Source organism: Tenrec ecaudatus, chromosome 6 (genome assembly GCF_050624435.1).
Source record: "Tenrec ecaudatus isolate mTenEca1 chromosome 6, mTenEca1.hap1, whole genome shotgun sequence".
Lineage (NCBI taxonomy): Eukaryota > Metazoa > Chordata > Mammalia > Afrosoricida > Tenrecidae > Tenrec > Tenrec ecaudatus.
In genome coordinates this window covers 68,847,864-68,867,810 of record NC_134535.1, presented here as the reverse complement: position 1 = coordinate 68,867,810, position 19,947 = coordinate 68,847,864, and the positions used below count along the sequence as shown (strand labels likewise).

Sequence of the window (19,947 nt, the reverse complement as noted above, 5' to 3'; positions counted from 1 at the left end):
TGACTGCTTTGGCTGCTTACATCAGTACTCTTCCTCTTGGTATTCCTTATACTTCTTCCCCGCAGTTACAAACCAACTTCTCTAAAGCCTTGTGTATAAAAAATTTGACGTTCATGCAGTGGTTCTTAATAAAGGTGCTACTTTGCCACATGAATGAAAACATTATTGCTATTATTACTGCATTGTGTTAAAGATGTGTTATAGCTAGAAATGTTTCTTTAATATTTCTTTAATGTTTCTTATACTGTACTGAGACAACCTGTAACTAATTAATGTTAGAATTAACAATATCTCATTATTCTGTTGTACAAATCTACCTGAATACAGATTTAGGAGTGGAACTTGGTCATAATCTGGAACTGTCTTTTCTCTCTCCCAGGAGAGAAAGCTGAGGGTCCTAACCGTTCCTTTCAGTTTTGAGAAGACCGAGCAGTCAGTACAGTCACTCCCAACTCGTGGAAGGACTTCCTTTAGGGGGAGTGGGGAATCACAGCATCTCACAAACAAGCCCAAGAGTTCTCGGAGGCTAGGCTATTCAGAGGTGCAGAAAGTCAATGAGAGCATTGGAGGAAAATTAATTGCTGTAGTAAGTGAAGGGAGCATTTAAGCTTTGGGAACAAAAACGGAAAAGAATCAGGATGATAAGGGAGAAGTGTCATGATAAAAGAAACATAACTATAGCCTAATAATGTTGTTTACTCTGCATTATTTAACCGTGTGGTTCACAGAGTCCAAAAAGTAAAGATGCTGCTTTGATGACTAAGCCTGGATCTTTTCAGTAGCAGGCAAATGCTGGACAGTGTAAAAGGAGGACAGAAGACTAATGATTTTTTTAAATCTGGACAGTGTAAAAGGAAGATAGAAAACTATTTAATATGTTTAAATTTTGGTATTGGGAAAAAGTGTTGGATATTTTATGGATTGCCAAAAGAACAAACAAACCAGTCTTAGAAGAAATGCAGCTGGCACTCCTTAGCATGAGGATGGTGAAACTTGGGTGGACTTATTGTGGACACATCACTATTTAAGGAAAGACTAATCGAAAAAGACATCACATTTGGCAAAGTAACAGGTCAGAGAAAATGAGGGAAACCCTTAATGAGATGGACTGACACAAGCCATTCTGAATCTGACAAAACGGAGGCACACGCACATAGCGAAAGAGCCACATAGGACTGGAGAGCCGCATTTTACCAACGCCTGGTCTAGAGAAGCAAACCCAGTGACACTCATATGTATAAGAAAGAACTTTATATCAAGAAGGCAACCCAGCCCAATCCAATTTAATTCCATGGAGCTGATACTAATTGGAGCACTCTTGAAACTCACAAAGCCGCAGGCCAAGGATACAGAAAGGAGACGCGGGAAGCAGGGAGATGACAGGCCGCTACGTGTACTCTCATGGATCCAAGATTGGTAGGAAAAAGGCAAAGCACCAGCCCCACTTGCTACTAGGGACCACCCTTGGAGACAGACACAGAATCCCAGCAAGCTGGGAGGGTGAAGGGCCCAAGAGAGAAGTTCCCAGTGTCTCTCTCATAAAAAGGCCACACCCCCAAGGAGGCATCACCAAGCTACTATGTAATTGACAGGTTGGTTTGTACCCCTACCTCCACACAGGTGCCATCAAGTTGACATAAGATTAACCACCACATACCTTTTCTACTCAAGTCTAACTCTTACCAAATAACTCCTACCATACCTCTTCTCCTCAAGTCCAACTCCTATGCAAATAGAGCATGTGTAACACTAAAGAGCTTGGTCAGTTTTTATTACTGTCCACCTGACTATAAGAATGAACTATCTTTGTAGCAGCAACAGAGAGAATGCCCAGGACCACCAGAAGAGCATAAATTTCTGTCTGAAGTGGCAGAGGTACCAGGCACTATGGCACAAAGCCTGTGGGCAGAACAAGAGCAGCACTGAGACTGTGGGACTATGAGACAGCAGCAGGCAGAGGACAAGGAGCAAGAACTTAATAAACTTGCTAACTTGATAAACTGGTTCCATATATTGTGGGGCGGGGGGGGGGTGGAGATGGCCAAGGATAGCTGATAACTAAGGCAACTGGGTATAACAAGAAGCTGGGGGTGGGTGGGGAGCATAAAAGGGAGCAAGATTCAAGTATTAAGGATACTATGAAATGAATACAAGGGTAGATAAATAAACAAATGGAATAGAGTAAATGCCACATATCAAGACATTTGTATATAAGAAAGCAAATAAAATTAGTATCATGTTTAAATTGCAAGGAAGAAAAAGTGAACACTTTTTAGTGACTTATGCAATTAATTCACTAGGAGTCTTGGTGACACTGTGGGATGAGCCTTGGGCTTTTAACTGCAAGGTTGTTGGTTCAAACCTACCAGCCACTCTGTGGGAGGAATATGATGCTACCTGCTCCAGTAAAGATCTACAATCTTAGAAAACTGACACAGGTTTCTGAGTCAGAGTTGATTTAATGACAGTGAGCTTGATTTTTGTATTTATAAATTTATTTTAGGAAACAAAATTTTTTTTTAACATTTTATTAGGGGCTCGTACAACTCTTATCACAATCCATACATGTATATACATCAATTGTATAAAGCACATCCGTACATTCTTTGCCCTAATCATTTTCAAAGCATTTGCTCTCCACTTAAGCCCTTTGCATCAGGTCCTCTTTTTTTCCCCCTCCTTACCCACTCCCCCCTCCCTCATGAGCCCTTGATACTTTATAGATTGTTATTTTGTCATATCTTGCCTTATCCGGAGTCTCCCTCCCCCTCCCCCCCCTTCTCTGCCATCCATCTCCCAGGTCATATGTGGATCCTTGTAATCAGTTCCCCCTTTCCAACCCACTCACCCTGTACTCTCCCAGCATTGCCCCTCACACCCCTGGTCCTAAAGGTATCATCCACCCTGGATTCCCTGTGCCTCCAGCTCCCATATGCACCAGTGTACAATCTCTGCCCTATCCAGTCCTGCAAGGTAGAATTCGGATCATGGTAGTTGGGGGGAGGAAGCATCCAGGATCTGGGGGAAAGCTGTGTTCTTCATGGGTACTACATCGCACCCTGACTGACCCATCTCCTCTCCTAAACCCCTCTGTGAGGGGATCTCCAGTGGCCGACAAATGGGCTTTGGGTCTCCACTCTGCACTTCCCCCTTCGTTCTCTCTCTCTCTCTCTCTCTCTCTCTCTCTCTCTCTCTCTCTCTCTCTCTCTCTCTTTCTCTCTCTCTCTCTCTCTCTCTCTCTCTCTCTCTCTCTCTCTCTCTATATATATATATATATATATATATATATAGCATGATATCTTATACCTGGTCCCTTTGGCACCTCGTGATCGCACAGGCTGGTGTGCTTCTTCCATGTGGGCTTTATTGCTTCTGAGCTAGATAGCTGCTTGTTCACCTTTAAGCCTTTAAGGCCCCAGACACTATCTCTTTTGGTAGCCGGGCACCATCAGCTTTCTTTGCCACATTTGCTTATGCACCCGTTTGTCTTTGGTGATCGTATCATGGAGGTGTGCAGCCAATGATATGATAAGATTAAATTTTTCTCATACATCTGCAATTGCAAGCTTTCCATTACATAACCCAACTAGTGGGTTTGGAATATTTACTAGTGCATAGACAGTACTCCATACCCACCTTTATGGAATCAGACAGCTGCTGGATATTCCTTAAGAATTGTGAGATTTTGTTATTGTAGTGTCTTTGTTTCAGTTGTTTTGATACAAAACTGTAGGTTTTCATTGCTGTACTATTGTGTGTAATAAGCAGAGAAATAATTAGTAGGGTGATGTCCTTAAAAAACAAAACTCTACCTGTGCTATTAAACATGTGATTTTTAAATGGTGCATTAACCTTTAAGAAAATGTTTCCAAAGAATGAACTTAAAATAATTATGATCTAATAGCACAGCAGTATTTTTAGCTATGGTTGTTTTTACTTAACTTTGCTAGTAACTCTTTTTTTTAAATACTTTTATTGGGGCTCTTACATCTTATCATAGTCCATACATTCCTTCAAAGTGTCAAGCACATTTGCGCATATGCCACCATCATCGTTTTCAAAGCATTCTCTTCCACTGGAGCCCCTGATATCAGCTCCCCATTTTTTCCCTTTCTCTCCCCTGCCCGCCCTCCCTCACGAACCCTTGATAAGTTATAGATTATTTTTTCCATATCTTACATCATCCTCTGTCACCCCTCACCCACTTTTCCATTATTCTTCCCCCTGGGAGGGGGTTCTAGTTGATCCTTGTGGTCCCCTTCCCTCGCCCCCCCCCCACACACTCCTGTAATCCTCCTGGTATCTCTACTCTCCTTGTTTGGCCCTATCCTATCCTGGATTCCCTGTATTTGGGGCTCATGTCTATAGCAGTGTGCATGCTCTGATCTAATCCTATTTATAAGGTAAAATTGAGGTCATAATAGTGGTGTGAAGGAAGCACCAAAGAGCTAGAGGAAAGTTGTGTGTTTCATGGGCGCTATACTGCACCCTGACTGACTCTTCTCTTCCCTGTGACCCCTCTGAAAGGGGATATCCAATTGTCTACAGATGGGCATTGGGTCTCCACTCCATGCGCCTCCTTCCCCTATTCACCTTTGGTATGGTTTTATTCTGGGTCTTAGATGCCTGATACCTGATCCCATCTACACCTCATGATCACACAGGCTGGTGTGCTCTTCCAGGTGGGCTTAGTTGCTTCTCAGCTAGATGGCTGCTTATTTATCTTCAGCCTTTAAGACCCCAGATGCTATATCTTTTGATAACCAGGCACCATCAGCTTTCTTCACCACATTTGCTTATGTACTCATTTTGTCTTCAGCGATCGCGTTGGTAAGGTGAGCATCACAGAATGCTGGGTTGTTAGAACAAAGTGTTATTGTGTTAAGGGTACCTGAGGTGAGGCCCAATGTCCATCTGCAACCTTAATTCATAACATATAAATATGAGTTCATTGTTCTATTCTCCTTTCATTACATATATATATATATATATATATGCCTGTATTTAGCCCTCTGTAAATGTTCCCTGCCTCCCGGTTCTTTCCTGTATTTCCTTTTTGCTTCCCTCTTGTCCCACCATCATATTCAGCCTTCATTCGGGTTTAGTAATTCTTTACTGCTACATTGCCCTTGATTGAGCCCCACCAGGCATCCTTCGACCTTCTTTCCATTGATTTTAGTTCACTTGTTCCCTTATCCCTGTGTTGGTAACACGTCCCCTCCCCCTCTTCCTATCTCCTATCTCCTCTTCTCCCAGATCCTCCCGGAAGGAACTATTGGCCCCATTCTTTTCATCTCCGAATTATTTATCCCGCCTATCTTATCTAGGTAGACATGCAGATACATTAATTAGTGAAAAAGTCAAGCAAAGCCAAATAAAACAACAAAGGAAGTAAAAACCAACAAAACAACAGCAGAAAGCAAGAACAAAATAATAATAACAAAAAGAAAGCCACTGACAAAAATGAAAAAGCCTATAAATAGCTCAAGGTCTGTTTGTTGGTCTTATGAGTGTTTTCCAGTCGAGTCTGATGGGGTGCCACACTCTGTGTCCCAAGTCTATTTTTGATATTCCCCATGCTCTGCTGCATGCCCTCTGCCTCGCCCCAGCATGATGAGGCCAGACCATGCACTCTTCCCGCACTATCTCACTAGTAACTCTTGTTTTTCTTTTGTCTGATGAGAAGCCAATTCTATGTATTTGAAAATAAAGTTAATATGTTTCAGTAATGCTTTTGATGCTTGGTGCAACACATTTTAAAAATCAACTAGAAAAGCTAAGCTGCTTGCTCCCACAGATTTTACTACTCTATGACAGTACTATTATTAATAACTTTTGTTGATAAAGAAACTAATCTTATTTAAAGGTTTTAAAAGTTTGATCACAATTATAATCAATCCTGATAATAACCAATTTTTCCCACTCCAAAAGAGAGATAATACAAGAACATATACAAAATGAACATAATATATTTTCAAGTTTATTGAAAAAGTACCATTTCTTTATATTATTACCACATAATATTTTAAATATTTTGTTGGTTGATAGATTTGATTACCACTTTAATTTTTCTTGTATTGACAGGTACTTGAGTACTTAATGCACCTTTTTTTGAAGTACTGTTGGGTTTTCTTCTTTTTTATGCATAGTATAATGATTGTCCTCAACTGGCAGAGATTTATAGAACTATAGAAATAATATTTTACTACAAGTATTTTTATCCAAACATATGGCATGACAGTTATTCTTGATAATCATTTGAGTAGATGAAAACTGAAGTATAAAGTGAAGTGCTAAAAGTAGTTCTTTTGGCATTCCTTATACTCACAGGCATTTTTCTTTACTGATTCCTATTTGTTTTCTTCTTCTAGGTACCTCGTCGATAGTCGCTGGTTCAAACAGTGGAAAAAATATGTTGGCTATGACAGTTGGGACAAATATCAAATGGGAGATCAACATGTATATCCTGGACCTATTGATAACTCTGGGCTTCTCAAAGGTCATTATTTCCATCCTTTAGTCAAATTGTAAAATTGTAGATGTGTTAATTTCAATGTGTTTAAATCAGTTAACATATGGAAAACAATATAAGTAAATTTATGTTAAAAATGTCTTTTCGTTTTATAAATTAGACCTAAGAATTTCATATTATATATATTATAATTATTCTGTATCATGGAAGCCTTTAAATTAGAGTATAGATTAGAAAATATTAGCTTCTCGATGAAGACCTATTACCGTAGTGGTTGCATGCTGGGCTGCGAGCTGTGTCGTCAGTCAGCAGTGTGAACTCACCGCCGCTCTGAAGGAGAAAGCGGAGATGCATTTGAAACCCCACAGGGACAGTTCTGTTATCTGCTGTAGGATTGCCATGGGTTGGAATCGACTCACTGGCAGTGAGGGAAATCTTATTTTGGAAAAATGCTTATTGCATAGAATTTACTGAACTGAGCACCTGTAAAGAAAGCAAGAAAGGTTTTAAGCTAGTTACTTTGGATCCCAATTTAATAAACTATTTTAAAAAATGAACTCACATAGGAGGGAAATGATGTTTAGAATGAAAATACAGAAAATAAAAAGAGAATAAATTTTAAAATTAGTGGAATAAAAAACTAGTTATTTGTGAAGAGCCGTAAAATTGATAAATATCTAGTCTGAATGAAAAGGATAAAAAGAGAAAGACTACAATTACCAATTACAGGAATAATTACTCATACTTATGTAAACTAATAAAAAAGCCAAGGCCAAATCCACTGCCATTGGATCCATGCCAACTCATAACCTATGTAGGATTTTTAAGACTTTGTCAATCTCTACAAGCACAGGCAGCCTCATTTTTCCTGCAGATCCAACAGCTGGTGGATTTTAACTGCTGACCTTGTAGTTAGCAGTCCAGTGTTTACCCAACACCACCAAACTACTTCCAAACTAATAATAGGTATATACAAAAAAATACAGATTAAATACTCAGTTGTAAAGTCCTGGATGATCTCCCCTAAAATCAGGAGAAAAGGAGCCTTCGTGGTGCAGTGGTTACTCTTTGGGCTGTGTGGTCAACCGTTCTAAACTCCCAGCGGATCCGAGGGAGAAAGACTGGGCTTTCTGCTCCCATATACAGTTAGTCTCTGAAACTCACAGCGGCCACTGTATGTCAGCATTTACTCAGTGGCTGTAAGGTAAGGTTTAGATCAAGAAAAAAAGATATTTGCCTTACAGTTGACTAATCAAAAAGCTACTGAAGTGAATGAACTTAGTTTACAGAAGATGTTTATTTTATAGGATTGTTTTGATGCTTCGCTGAGATGACATGGTTATCTACTATAAGGTCTAGAATATGTGTATTTCTTTTGCCTTCAAAGAGTTTCTGAAAAAGTGCTCTTAATAAAGTTTTCATTGGAATTTAAAAATTACAACTAAGGTTAACAAAAAAAGCTAGGTTTAAACATTAATATTCAGTTTGTATTTGTTATTGATGTTTGTGTTATAAAATTCAATCTGTGTACCAAGGAAGTAATCAAAGAATCTGGATTATACAAGGAAGAATATGGCATCAGAATTGGAGGAAGGCTAATTAACAACATTTGATATGCGGATGACATTGCTTGCTGAAAGAAGCTGAAATGAAGCCCTTGCTGATGAAGATCAAGGTTTGCAGCCTTCAGTGTGGAATACAATTCAGTGTAAAGAACAAACTCTTTATAACTGGACTAATCGGTAACACCATGAAATAGAGAAAAGATTGAAGTTGTCAAGGATTTTCTCTTGCTTGAATCCACAGTTAATGCTCCTGGACGCAGCCATCAAGAGGTCAAATGATACATTGCATTAGGTAAATCTGCTGCACTAGACCTCTATAGAGTGTTGGAAAGCAAGCATGTTACTTTGGGGAGTAAGGTGCGCCTGACCCAAGCCATGGTATGTTCTATTGCCTCATATTACGTGTGAAATTTGGACATTGAATATGGAAGACTAACTAAATATTGATGCATTTAAACTCTGGTTCAAATTGAATGAGATTATTGAAAGTTACATGGATTGCCAAAAGAACAAACTTGTATCCTGGATGTACAGGCAAGAATGCTGCTCCTTAGAAGTAACGATGCTTAAAATTCGGCTTGCTTTTGGCATGTTGTCAGAAGAGACCAGTCCTTGAGGAAAGCACACTGTGCCTGGTAAAGTGGCAGGGCAGTGAACAAAGGAAGACCCTCGAGGAGATGGATTGAAATGGTGGCTGCAGCATGGGGCTCCAGTATGGGAGCAATTGTACACAGGGTGACAGTGCGTCAGAGCCGATTACTGGCACCCAACAACAGCTACATGATAAAATTTACCATTTCCTCATTTCTTTCCCATATGAAACACTTTTTCTCAAAGTTTAATATGAGTCTATGACCATAGAGTATTCCTAAAAAGAATAAACAACTTTAACTTCTTCAGCATTTTTTGTTTATCGATTTATATTATTATATGTTCTTAGGAATAGTGTTTTCATTATTGAAATTTTAGCAATAATTTTGCTTCCCATGGCTTGTAAACTAAGACTGTTTCAGAACAAGATTATCTCCTTTATATTACATATAACTCAAAGAACTCTTTTTGCTTCTAAAATTTTTAAAACATTTTATTAAGGGGTGTTACAGCTCTTGTAACAATCCATACATCAATTATATCAAGCATGCACACTTGCACATGTGTTGCCATTATTATTTTCTAGACATTTATTTTCTGTTGAGCCCTTGATGTCAGCTTCTCCCCCCTCCCCCATGGCCTCTTGATAAATTATAATTTACTATTATTTTCATATCTTACACCAACTGCTATCTCCCTTCCCCCATGGGGGTGGGGGCTGTAGTTATGTCTCAATCACTGGGATCAGTTTCCCATTTCTCCCCTCTTTTTCCCACTTTCCCCCTGCCCTCCTAATATCTCTACTTCCATTCCTGTTCCTGGATTCTGTGTGTCGTGAGCTCTTATGTCTTATCTGTTCCTATGAACATGCTCTAGCTTAGCTTGCAGTAAATGGCAGTACTAGGGTCATGATCGTGGGGAGTTGAGAAAGCTTCAAGGAACCAGAGAAGTATTTTTTTGTTTCATCGGTGCTTTACTGCACCCCGATTGACTCATCCCTTCCCTGTGACTCCTCTGTGAGGGGATGTCCCATTGTCTACAGATGGCTTTGGGTCTCTGCTCCGACCCCTCTCATTCTCAACAATATGGTTTTTTTGTTTACTTGTTTGTTTGTTTGTTTGGGTCTTCTGATACCATGTTACCTGATCCCAGTGACACCCCTCATGATCGCACAGGCTGGTGTGCTTCTTCCATGTGGGCTTGTTGTTTCTCTATTAGAACTGCTTGTTTAACTTCAGGCCTTTAAGACCAAGATGCTATATCTTTTCATAGCTGGGCACCATCCCCTTTTTTTACCACATTTGCTATGCACCCATTTTGTCTTCAGTGATCATGCTGGGAGGGTGAGCATCACAGAATGCCAGGTTGTTAGAACACAGTGTTCTTGCATTGAGGGAGGGCATGAGCAAAGGCCCAAAGTCTGTCCACAACCTCAGTGTATTGCTGTATACATATATGTACATGGACCAATACCTCTATTTTTATGAATTAATGTATTAACATATGTACACACCTATGCTTATACCTCTGTCCATATCTTTGCTTCGTAGATCATTCCTTTGTTTCTTTTCACCTTTCTCCTGTCCTACCATCATGTTCGCCCTACTTCCGCCTCTTAATAATTGCTCTCAGCTAGATTGCTGTTGCTCCATCAGCAACAGAATCTCTATGACCTTCTTGTTGTTGATTTTGATTCCCTGGTTGTTCCCTGTCTATGGTGTTGTTTGCTCACTGCTCCCTCCCCCACCTCCTCTTCCCCCCAGTCCCTCCAGGACCATCAGTCCCTTTGCTTTAATTGACCTGAAAATTCACATAAAGGACCAGATAACAGTCTCAAATTAGAACTATGCTATATAACTATAAATCAAACTAACAATTCTATATCACTGGCCTGCCCTACACTAAATTGTTTAGTTTAACTAGAAATTTGGAAATGGATCATAGAATTAAAACATTACGTAATCTGTTGTCAATTTGAGACTTATGAGTGAAGGGTGGAGTTTACCTGGCATCAGGTCACGACTTGATGACCTAATTTGGACGTGCTAAGAAGATAAATAGCTCACTGGAGGCACGACACTCTCTCACTCTCTGCAAGACATTTCTGATGAGAAGCCACGTGGAGCTACCTTGATGCAGCCAGAACCCTTTGGAGCTAGAGGAGTCACATGGAGACCCCTGCCAACACTGAAATGCTTACAATGCTACTGGATCCACAAGACTTCCCACTCACTGTTCTGTGATCTTCCTGCATTTGGTGTCATTGCAAGTGTTTCGTGAATCTGAAGAGGACTCTCTAGATTGATATGGACTGATATCAGACTTATGGACTTGATCTGGACTGAATTGGGATGTTTTTTCAATATTCAATTGCTCTTGTATATAAAGCTCTTCCTTATACACATATGAATGTCAATGAATTTGTTTCCCTACTCTACCCAGTCTAATACATACCTCCGTTCTGTATCTTAGAAAGAATCCAGATGAGGGGTATTATGGAGTAATAAGTTCATTCACAAGATACCTTTTTATTTTTCCATTATAGTTCCCAGTCCATATGCCTTAGAATCAATGTAAAAGTTTACTGAGTTGGGAAACACTTCTCCTAAAACACAATAGGAAAGCTTATCTTTTTACATACTTGTTATTTGACAATTGTTACATATTGAAACTTTACAGAGCAACAGATTACTTTGAACTATGTAGGTTCAGATTTAAATTTCTGTTGAACTTTCTTCAAGATTGCACTATTTTAAATATTTAAAGAAAACCAGTCTTTATGAGTTTGATCTGTAATGTACAACCAAAGTACTTAGAGGTGTGTGCTTTGTTTAATGCATGGGGTTCATGTTTCCTTTTTGCAGACGGGGATGCACAATCACTTAAGGAGCATCTTATTGATGAACTGGATTACATTCTACTGCCAACTGAAGGCTGGAATAAACTTGTCAGCTGGTACACATTGATGGAAGGTCAGGAGCCAATAGCACGAAAGGTAAGTAGCTGGATATAATTAACAGGTTTCTTAAATACCTCACATTTTACTATTAATGCAATGAAGAGTAAAGCCCTGCCACATATCTGGGGGGAAAAGACCAACAAAACGGCACTTTACACTGTGGAATACTAATAATAATAAAATGATAAAATAATAATAAAAAGCAATAGCTAGCACATGTAAAGAGTGTACTGTAGTCTCAACTTTGCTTAAGGAGACCTAGTGGCACTGTGGTTAAGCCCTTGGCTGCTTACTGAAAGATTGGTGGTTCAAACCTTTCCAGAGGCTCCAGGCGAAGGAAGATCTAGCCATCTGATTTCCCATAAAGATTCCAAAACCGAACACATTGCCATCGACTCAATTCTGACTCATGGAGACCCTTTAGAAGAGGGTAGAACTGCCCCTGTGGGTTTCCAAAACTATAACTCTTTACAGGAGTAGAATGCCTGTCTTTCTCCTGCAGAGCAGAGAGTGATTTTGAACTGATGACCTTGTAGTTATCAGCCTAGAGCTAAGCCACCAGGCCTTCTCCCATAAAGATTGCAATCTAGAAAACCCTGTGTAGCAGTACTACTCTGTCACATGGGGTCACTGGGTTAGAAGCAACTTGACAGCACCTAGCCACAGCCTTTGCTTTAAGCACATTACCTATTAACTGATTTCAACCTCATAGAAAACTGAGGTACGTTTTATTCCCTTCTACAGATGAGAAAATGATAGCAGATTGATGAGACTCTCAGGGGCTTTGCAGACTCACATCAGGGTACAGACTTAGGCCATTTGGCCCTGGTTTTTTTTTAACTACTTGTTGCACTTCTTATTTGATGAAACTATTTGAAAATTATAAAGTAACTGCAAGTTGAAGTAATTAAACTTAGCAATGTATGTTTTTAATCATTTATATTTTATAGCCTTTATTTTAACATTAAAAACATTAAATAGTACTTTTCTTTATTCCTTTGAATTGAATCTTTTATAAAAAAGAGAGGGCTTTACTAAAATGGTAGCATATCAAATATGAGGGAGCTTCATATGGGAAAGTATAATGAAGAGATATGGAATTTTCCTATGAACTTTTGAAGCCCCATGGTACATTCTTTGTTTATATACATTAGAAGCTAACCTTGAATCTTGCTTAAGGAGATGGTAACTATGCCTTTGATTTACTTTAATTTAGTTTAGTTTGGATTGTTAATTTTATTCAGTCTTTTCTTATGGCCATTTTGAGATTATAGTTCCTCTCATAGCAATATTGTTGCTAGCTGCCCTCCATTACCACTGACTTCTAGTGACTCTATGTGTTAAAGAGTAGAACTGGTCCAGTAGGCTGTATTAACTAATCTTTTGGGGAGCATTTTACAGGGTCTTTCTTCCACATAACCACGGTGTAGATTTGAGCCACTAAGCTTTCAGGTTAGCAGTCAACTATTAACTACTGTTACCCAAACTCCTTGCAGAAATACTAGCCATAAGTCAAATTGCTTGATTGTTTTATTTGTAGTTGGCTTGAAATTGAGAACACTCAGTCCGCACTTATAGTTAAGTTAAGCAACCAGGTTTTTACACAGAATTAGCATTCTGTGAACATGAAGGATGACTGGGGGATGCAGAAATGCTTCTTAGTGCTCTTTAGTATGCTGCAGGACTGGCAGACAATGGGCCCTCTGCAGCAGATCTGCCTTTTCACTGCTATCCCACCACCTCTGTCTTTCACTCCTGTCTCCTTCCTCCTCCCTTACTCCCATCTCCACCTCTAGTATCTCTCCCTCCTTCCTTATACGCCATCAGTCTCTTCTTGCTACTGCTCTGTCAGGCAGATCAGGAGTTGGTTGGAGTAGGGGAATTGGTGCTAGAGCACAGCTCCATGGATCTAGGCAGGTCATTAGCTAGAAGGGGACTTAAGGCAACTCGTAGGGGCTCATGGCGCTTTTCACCCATGAGCTCAGGTTAGCATGGGAGGAGAGGCAGGAGGGGTTTACACTATGAGTTACTCTACTGGGGCCACCAACCCTAGTGATGCCACTGTAACCAGTAGTACTTTCCCTCACCCCTTGTTGTTTGTTACTGTCACACGTGGTCCTTAATGTGCACAATAGACATTTTACTATTGTAATTAATGTGAAATGTTGAATAATAAGATAATTAATATGTTAGTCCAGGTAAACTAGAGAAACAAATTCATAGACATTCATGTGTGTAACACAGAGCTTTATATACCAGAACTATTGAATCTTGAGAAAACATCCCAGCCTAGTCCAGATCAAGTGGACTTCCAACTTATGGAAGTCCAATATTAGCCCATATGTCCAATATCAATCTATAAATTCCTCTTCAGACTCACGAAACACATGCAATTATGCTGAATGCAAGATGGTCACAGGCCAGTGGGTGGAAGGCGGTAGAAGTATCTCTGTGCTGGCAGGAGTCTCCTCCACATGGCTCCTTCAGCTCCGAGGGTCTAGTGTAGTTCCATGTGTCTTGTCAGCTGCATTGTCTCCCAAGGAGTCAGCATGTGTCCCGTCTCAATCAAGCTGTTTATCTCCTTAGCAACTCCAAATGAAGTCATCAAGATATGCCCTCATTAACAGGCTAGACTTCACCCCTTCACTCTGAATCCTCAAATTGGCACCAGATTATGTAACTACCACAGAAGGTATATTTCAGCTAGTTGAAGGATACAGCCTATTTGTTATAAAAATACTTAGAACAATTTTATTCCTGAGATAAAAGCAATATGGCACATCTTCAAATATGGTAAATTCTATTTTTTAATTGATGATTTTTTAATGTAGTACATTATATGGTATAAATATTCAGTAGAATTCAACTGCTATTTAATTGCCATTAATACTTTCAAGGGTTCTTTTTGAGAGTTCTGGAAACCTGTGTCTGAGAAACAAACTTAAATTAGAAAAAGAATCATGAAAAGTTCATGCATGTAGAAAGAAAAAGGTTTTAGAAATATGTTCTTAGCAGCCACTTAGTTAGACATGAACTATGATAAGTCCCTTCACAACAGAACAAAAGGCTGCCTAATCCTGTATCCTGCTCATGATTGGTTGTGATCCATGGGTTTGCATTGCTTGATTTTTTTTTTAAGTAGTTCAAAGGATTTTCTTTTTAGTCCATCTTAGCCTGAAAACTTTGCTGAAGCATTATAACAGCACACAAACTTCACATGCCAGGCAGCTGGTGGCAGCACATGAAGGACATTAATCTAGGAATCAACTCCAGTCTTTTGTTTGGAACGCAGGAAGACTTGATAAGCTCTGGGAAGACATCAAGAACATCATTCAAGAAGAAAGCAAAGATCATTTAAAGACGGGGGATGAAAGAAAAGATCAAAGTAGATGTCCGAAGAGACTCTGAAACTTGCTCTTAATCATAGAGTAACTAAGCAAAACAGAAGAAAGGATGAAGTCCAATAGCTGAAGAGAAAATTTCAGAGTAGCTCAAGAAGATAAGATAAAATATCATTAATTGTGCAAAAGCCTAGTTTTTTTAAGAACAAGAACACACTCAGCATGTCTTAAACTAAAAGAATTTTTTTAAATGTCAGTTTTGAATGATTCTGTGTACAAAATATTGAATGATTCAGGAAGCATCAAAGGAAGGTAGAGAAAATAGACAGTCACTGTACCAAAAGAACTAGTTGACATTCCGATATCTCAAGAGGGAGCATAGGAACAAAATCCGATGGTATTGAAGGAAGATGTTTAAGCTGTACTGAAAACATTAGCTGAAAGTAAGGCTTCGGGAAGGATAGAAGTACCAATTGAGACGTTTGAACGCGTTGATAAGCAATGGAAGCACTCATTGTCAGGGATATTGGAAGCTAGCTACTTGGAAGATGTGTATATGTGTATATGTTCCCATTTCAAAGAAAGGTGACCTAACAATGCTGAGTTGCTCTGGACCAATTACTGTATCCTTGATGTTTTTCTAATCTTAGTGTATTACTTTCAGTGTACCTGCTAACTTTCCTAATAAACCCCATTCCAAAGAAAGTTTACCCAACAGAATGCTCATTGATATCATTGATATGGCACATAAGTAACGTTTTGCTGAAGATCATCCAACAGTGGATGTTGCAGTACATTGTCAGAGATTGCCAAAAGTTCAGGCCATCTTCAGAAAAGGATATAAAGCAAGAAAAATGATAGCTAATGTCACATAGATGTTGGCTGAAAGCAGAAAATAACGAGAAACATGTTTCCTTGTGTTTTTTGAGTGTGCAAAGATATTTGACTGTACCATTCATAGCACACTGAATAGCCTTCAGAGGAATGGGAGTTCCAGAACACTTCCTTGTACTCATTCTCACAAACCTGGACATGGATCAAGAGGCCGTGTGTGGATACAACAAAGGAACAGTGCCTTGTTTAGACTTGGCAATGGTGTGTGTTAGGGTTATATCGTTTTATTATTCAACCTCTATACTGAGCAAATAGAGAGAATGGATTATATGAAGAGTAACTTGGCATCAGTATTAGAGGAAGACTTATTAACAACCTGTGAAATGCAGATGACACACCTTGCATGCTAAAGTGAGGAAGACTTGAAGTGCTTGCTGATGAAGATGAAGGATTGCAACCTTCAGTATGGATCACAGCTCAGTGTAAAGCAGACCAACATCCTCACAGCTGGACCAATAAGTAACATCATGATAAATGGAGAAGAGGTTTAATTTGTCAAAGTTTTTGTCTTGTTTGTGTCCATAATCAATACTTGTAGAAGTAATAGTCAAGATATCGAAAGATCCATTGCACTGGGAAAATCTGGTGCTCAAAACCTCTTTAAAGTATTGAAAAGCAAGGCTGTCACTTTGAGAACTAAGGTGTGCCTGACCCAAGCCATGATATTTTCAATCACCTTATATGCATATGAAACTTGGACATTGACTAAGGAAGACCAAAGAAAAATTGATGCATTTAAATCCTGGTGCTAGCGGACTGCCAAAAGTAGAGACAAGTCTGTCTTGGAAGAAGTGCTGTCAGAATGTTCCTTAGAGATAAGGAGGCAATACTTTGACTCATGTAATGGAGAAGGACATTATACTTGGTAAAGTAGAAAACAGCACAAAGGAAGAAAGCCCTCCTTGAGATGGACTGACACAGTGGCTACAACAAATGGTCAAACATAAGAACAATTGTGCAGCTGGCACAGGACTAAGCAATGTTTCATTCTATTGTACATAGGGTCCCTATGAGGTAAATTTGACTCTATAGCACCTAACAGTACTAACAACATAACAGCAATAGTAGCACACAATAATTTACAAGAGCATACACTTGTATGCTGAATAGGTGAAGGGTGACATTTATCAGTACACCCATAAGAATTACTATATAGATTTGGCAAAGCATATTTCATACATACATTTTCGTATGTGCTGATATAGATCCAGGTACATGAGGATGTCACAAATATTAATATAGAATTATAGAAACCTTTATTAAATCAGAATGTGAAGCTGTTGTCTTTTGACATATCTTTATCTCGGTTTATACACTTCTAAAGGTGTTGTTTCCATCTTTCTAACCCTTTCCTGTAGAATTCTGTTCTCTTCGATTTCACCATGTCAAAAAGGTACTTTCGACATCCTCAAGGTACTCAGATTGTGTTCCTTTAAAATGTTCTTTGAGTTTTGGAGAACAAAATAATTTATAGGGACATGATGAGGGCTGTAAAGTTGGAAATGATAGGTAAGAGTTCCCAATGAAATTATTGTAGGACAGCCTTTCCACCCTGGAAGAATGAGCACAGGTGCCATGTCGTGATAGAAACAAACAAAACACCGCACAGCTGGACACAAACTCCTGTGACATTTTCTTACAGATGCACTTTTCTGTTTTCTTAAAATTTCTAGTAAGCCCTGGTGATCATCCTGTGTCCTTAAGAAAATCTAACAAGATTTTCGCCCCTCAGAAGTCCCTCCAGAATAATCACTATAACCTTCTGAGCTTATGTCTCTTTTTTGAGTGTAAGTGGCCTAGCCCCTCTTTTTATCGGACTTTGCTGGCTGGATTAGATTGGTAAATCCAAGATCGGTTCCCTAGTATGATTCCTCCCATAAAATCATCATTAACTTTAGTATCCCTTGAAAGACTGGTGGAAAGATCACTTCTTTGTACAACACGGTATTTTTAAGTGTTTTCTTTTGGGGGGCTTTTTTTGTTTTAAGACATCCTAATGAGACTAATCTAAATGTTGACTGAGAAGACTTGTAGACAGCTATCACAGGTTGCAGAGACATATTCAAATGAATTTTGTTTAGAATAAACTGACACATGTATAAGTGATTACCCTAATAGCAATACTTTAAAACATAGCCTCATGTAGTAAAACACACAGAGGACAGAGGTTGTGCTTACGTCTTAGCCATACAGATCAGTTTGAGGGACTGAGACACGGGACTGGAGGGCTGAGGACCATCATCTTAGAGACAGGTCAGTTAGCATAATATGGTGCATAAGAACAATTTTCTGCATCTTCAGTGAGTTGCAACTTAGGTCTTAAAACTTGTGATCAGCAATTTAAGATATAACTATTATTCGCACCCTGTCCAGAGCAAAGAAGAATGGAGAAAATGCAAGTCCAAAGAATAGTCCAAAGAACTACTAGACCACAGCCTTCACCACTAGCCTGATAACAGAAAAACTAGTTGGTGTCTAGCACCCTTTATTGTCATTCTGATCAGGATAGAAGGACCTGGATATATGGGAGAAAAATTTACAACACAATCAAAACCATAAAAAACATCAGGCTTACTGGTCTGGTAAATACTAATTGAATCCCTGAGGCTGCCTTTGAGATGCCCTTCAATTTTGGAGGAACGGAACCTGCTCTTGTATAGGCCTTTGTTCTTTCAGCTAAAGAACATTGTTCCAATGGGAACAGTAACACCAGGGAGGTATGCATTCCTTAGAATGATCAACCATGTGACATCCGAAAACAAAATCCAAAAAGGTCAGGAGAGAGAAGCAGATAGAAATGGAGAACACAAGGATGAAATGGAAAGCATGCTGCTACATTGAAGGGATGGCTGCTGTTATCACAAAACAGAAAATGTACATACATTGTCGAATGGGAAACTAATTTGTTCTGCCATATATGTTTTAAAAACAAATAAAAATGATCCCGTGTTAGGTATTGACAAGCTTTATCACTATGTCGTCTACAGTACACTGGAAGGTAAAAAAATATACCTAATGTACTCGAGATCTAGCTAAAGGAGATGATTGCAAGAATGTTGAAAGCATTTCTTGTTTCTTTTTATTCCTTGTAATCAGCTGTGTGAGCATATAAGCTTAAAAAACCAAACCTATTGTATCTAGGCGATAACTCTTGATGACCCTAGGTGTCAAAGTAGAACTGATCCATGTAATTTTCTTTGCTTTTAGTCTTTACAGAGCCGATTTCCAAGCCTTTCTTTTACAGTGCCAGTAGGTGGGTTCAAACTTTAGGTTAGTAGGAAAGCACAAACTATATGTATCACCAAGGAATCTCAGGCTAAAATGAAGACTGCTGTGTTACAAGGAGATAAGACTTAATAGTTTGGAAATTTTATAATGTCCCCAGATAGCAAATGCTGCTAAAACTAGGAAATGAATCTGTGTGAATAATTATCACTCTCAGGAAAGTATGGTTTAAAGTTGAAACTAAGGGCGTAACTTAAAATCCTTTGTCCTTATTGGGTGCCTTTGTGTCAGGACTCACTTACAATGACCCTTAACGACAGAAACAAGTAACACTTGGTCCTGGGCCATCCTCACAATTGTTCTTATGTTATGTTGGTCTTATTGCTGTAGCCAAACATTGTCGTGGCAGTCCATCTTGTTCAGGGCCTTCCTCTTTTTTGCTTCCCCTCCACTTTACCAAGCATAGACCTTCTCCAGGTATTGCTTCCTCCTAATAGTATGTGCAAAATACATGAGACAAAGTCTTGGTATCCTTTTTCTAAGGAGAACTCTCACCTTGATTTCACCAAGACAGATTTGTTTGTTTTTCTGTCAGTCAGTGGTATAGTTACTATTTGTATTAGACAGGGTTCTCTAGAGAAACAAAACCACGACACTTATGATTTTAGATAGATAGAGCACAAAGGAACATTACAGCTAATTAGTCCACACAGCAGTAGAGAGCTCAGTTCAACTCACTTCAGTGGAACAGTTAATATACCAGAAGTCCATTAACTCATGAGGGCTGCTGGGTCCAAGGTCAAGTAAGCAGACAGCTGAGTGTTCCATAGGGTAATGCAGGCAGTTTGGCCACAGGCATCAAACAACAGGGTGAGTCACCAACAGTCAGCCAGATGACAG

At 39.2% G+C, this 19,947-nt stretch overlaps 1 protein-coding gene across 7 annotated transcripts in view; it reads left to right on the top strand.

The window, feature by feature from the left end:
* The window catches only part of USP15 (ubiquitin specific peptidase 15), a 135,034-nt gene that overhangs the window by 11,157 nt on the left and 103,930 nt on the right, over positions 1 to 19,947 (top strand). For all 7 annotated transcript variants that reach the window (XM_075551349.1, XM_075551351.1, XM_075551350.1 and 4 more), the window contains exons 2-3: positions 6,372 to 6,499; positions 11,493 to 11,623. In XM_075551349.1, coding sequence (XP_075407464.1) covers positions 6,372 to 6,499; positions 11,493 to 11,623 — 259 coding nt within the window. The remainder of the gene's footprint in view (positions 1 to 6,371; positions 6,500 to 11,492; positions 11,624 to 19,947) is intronic.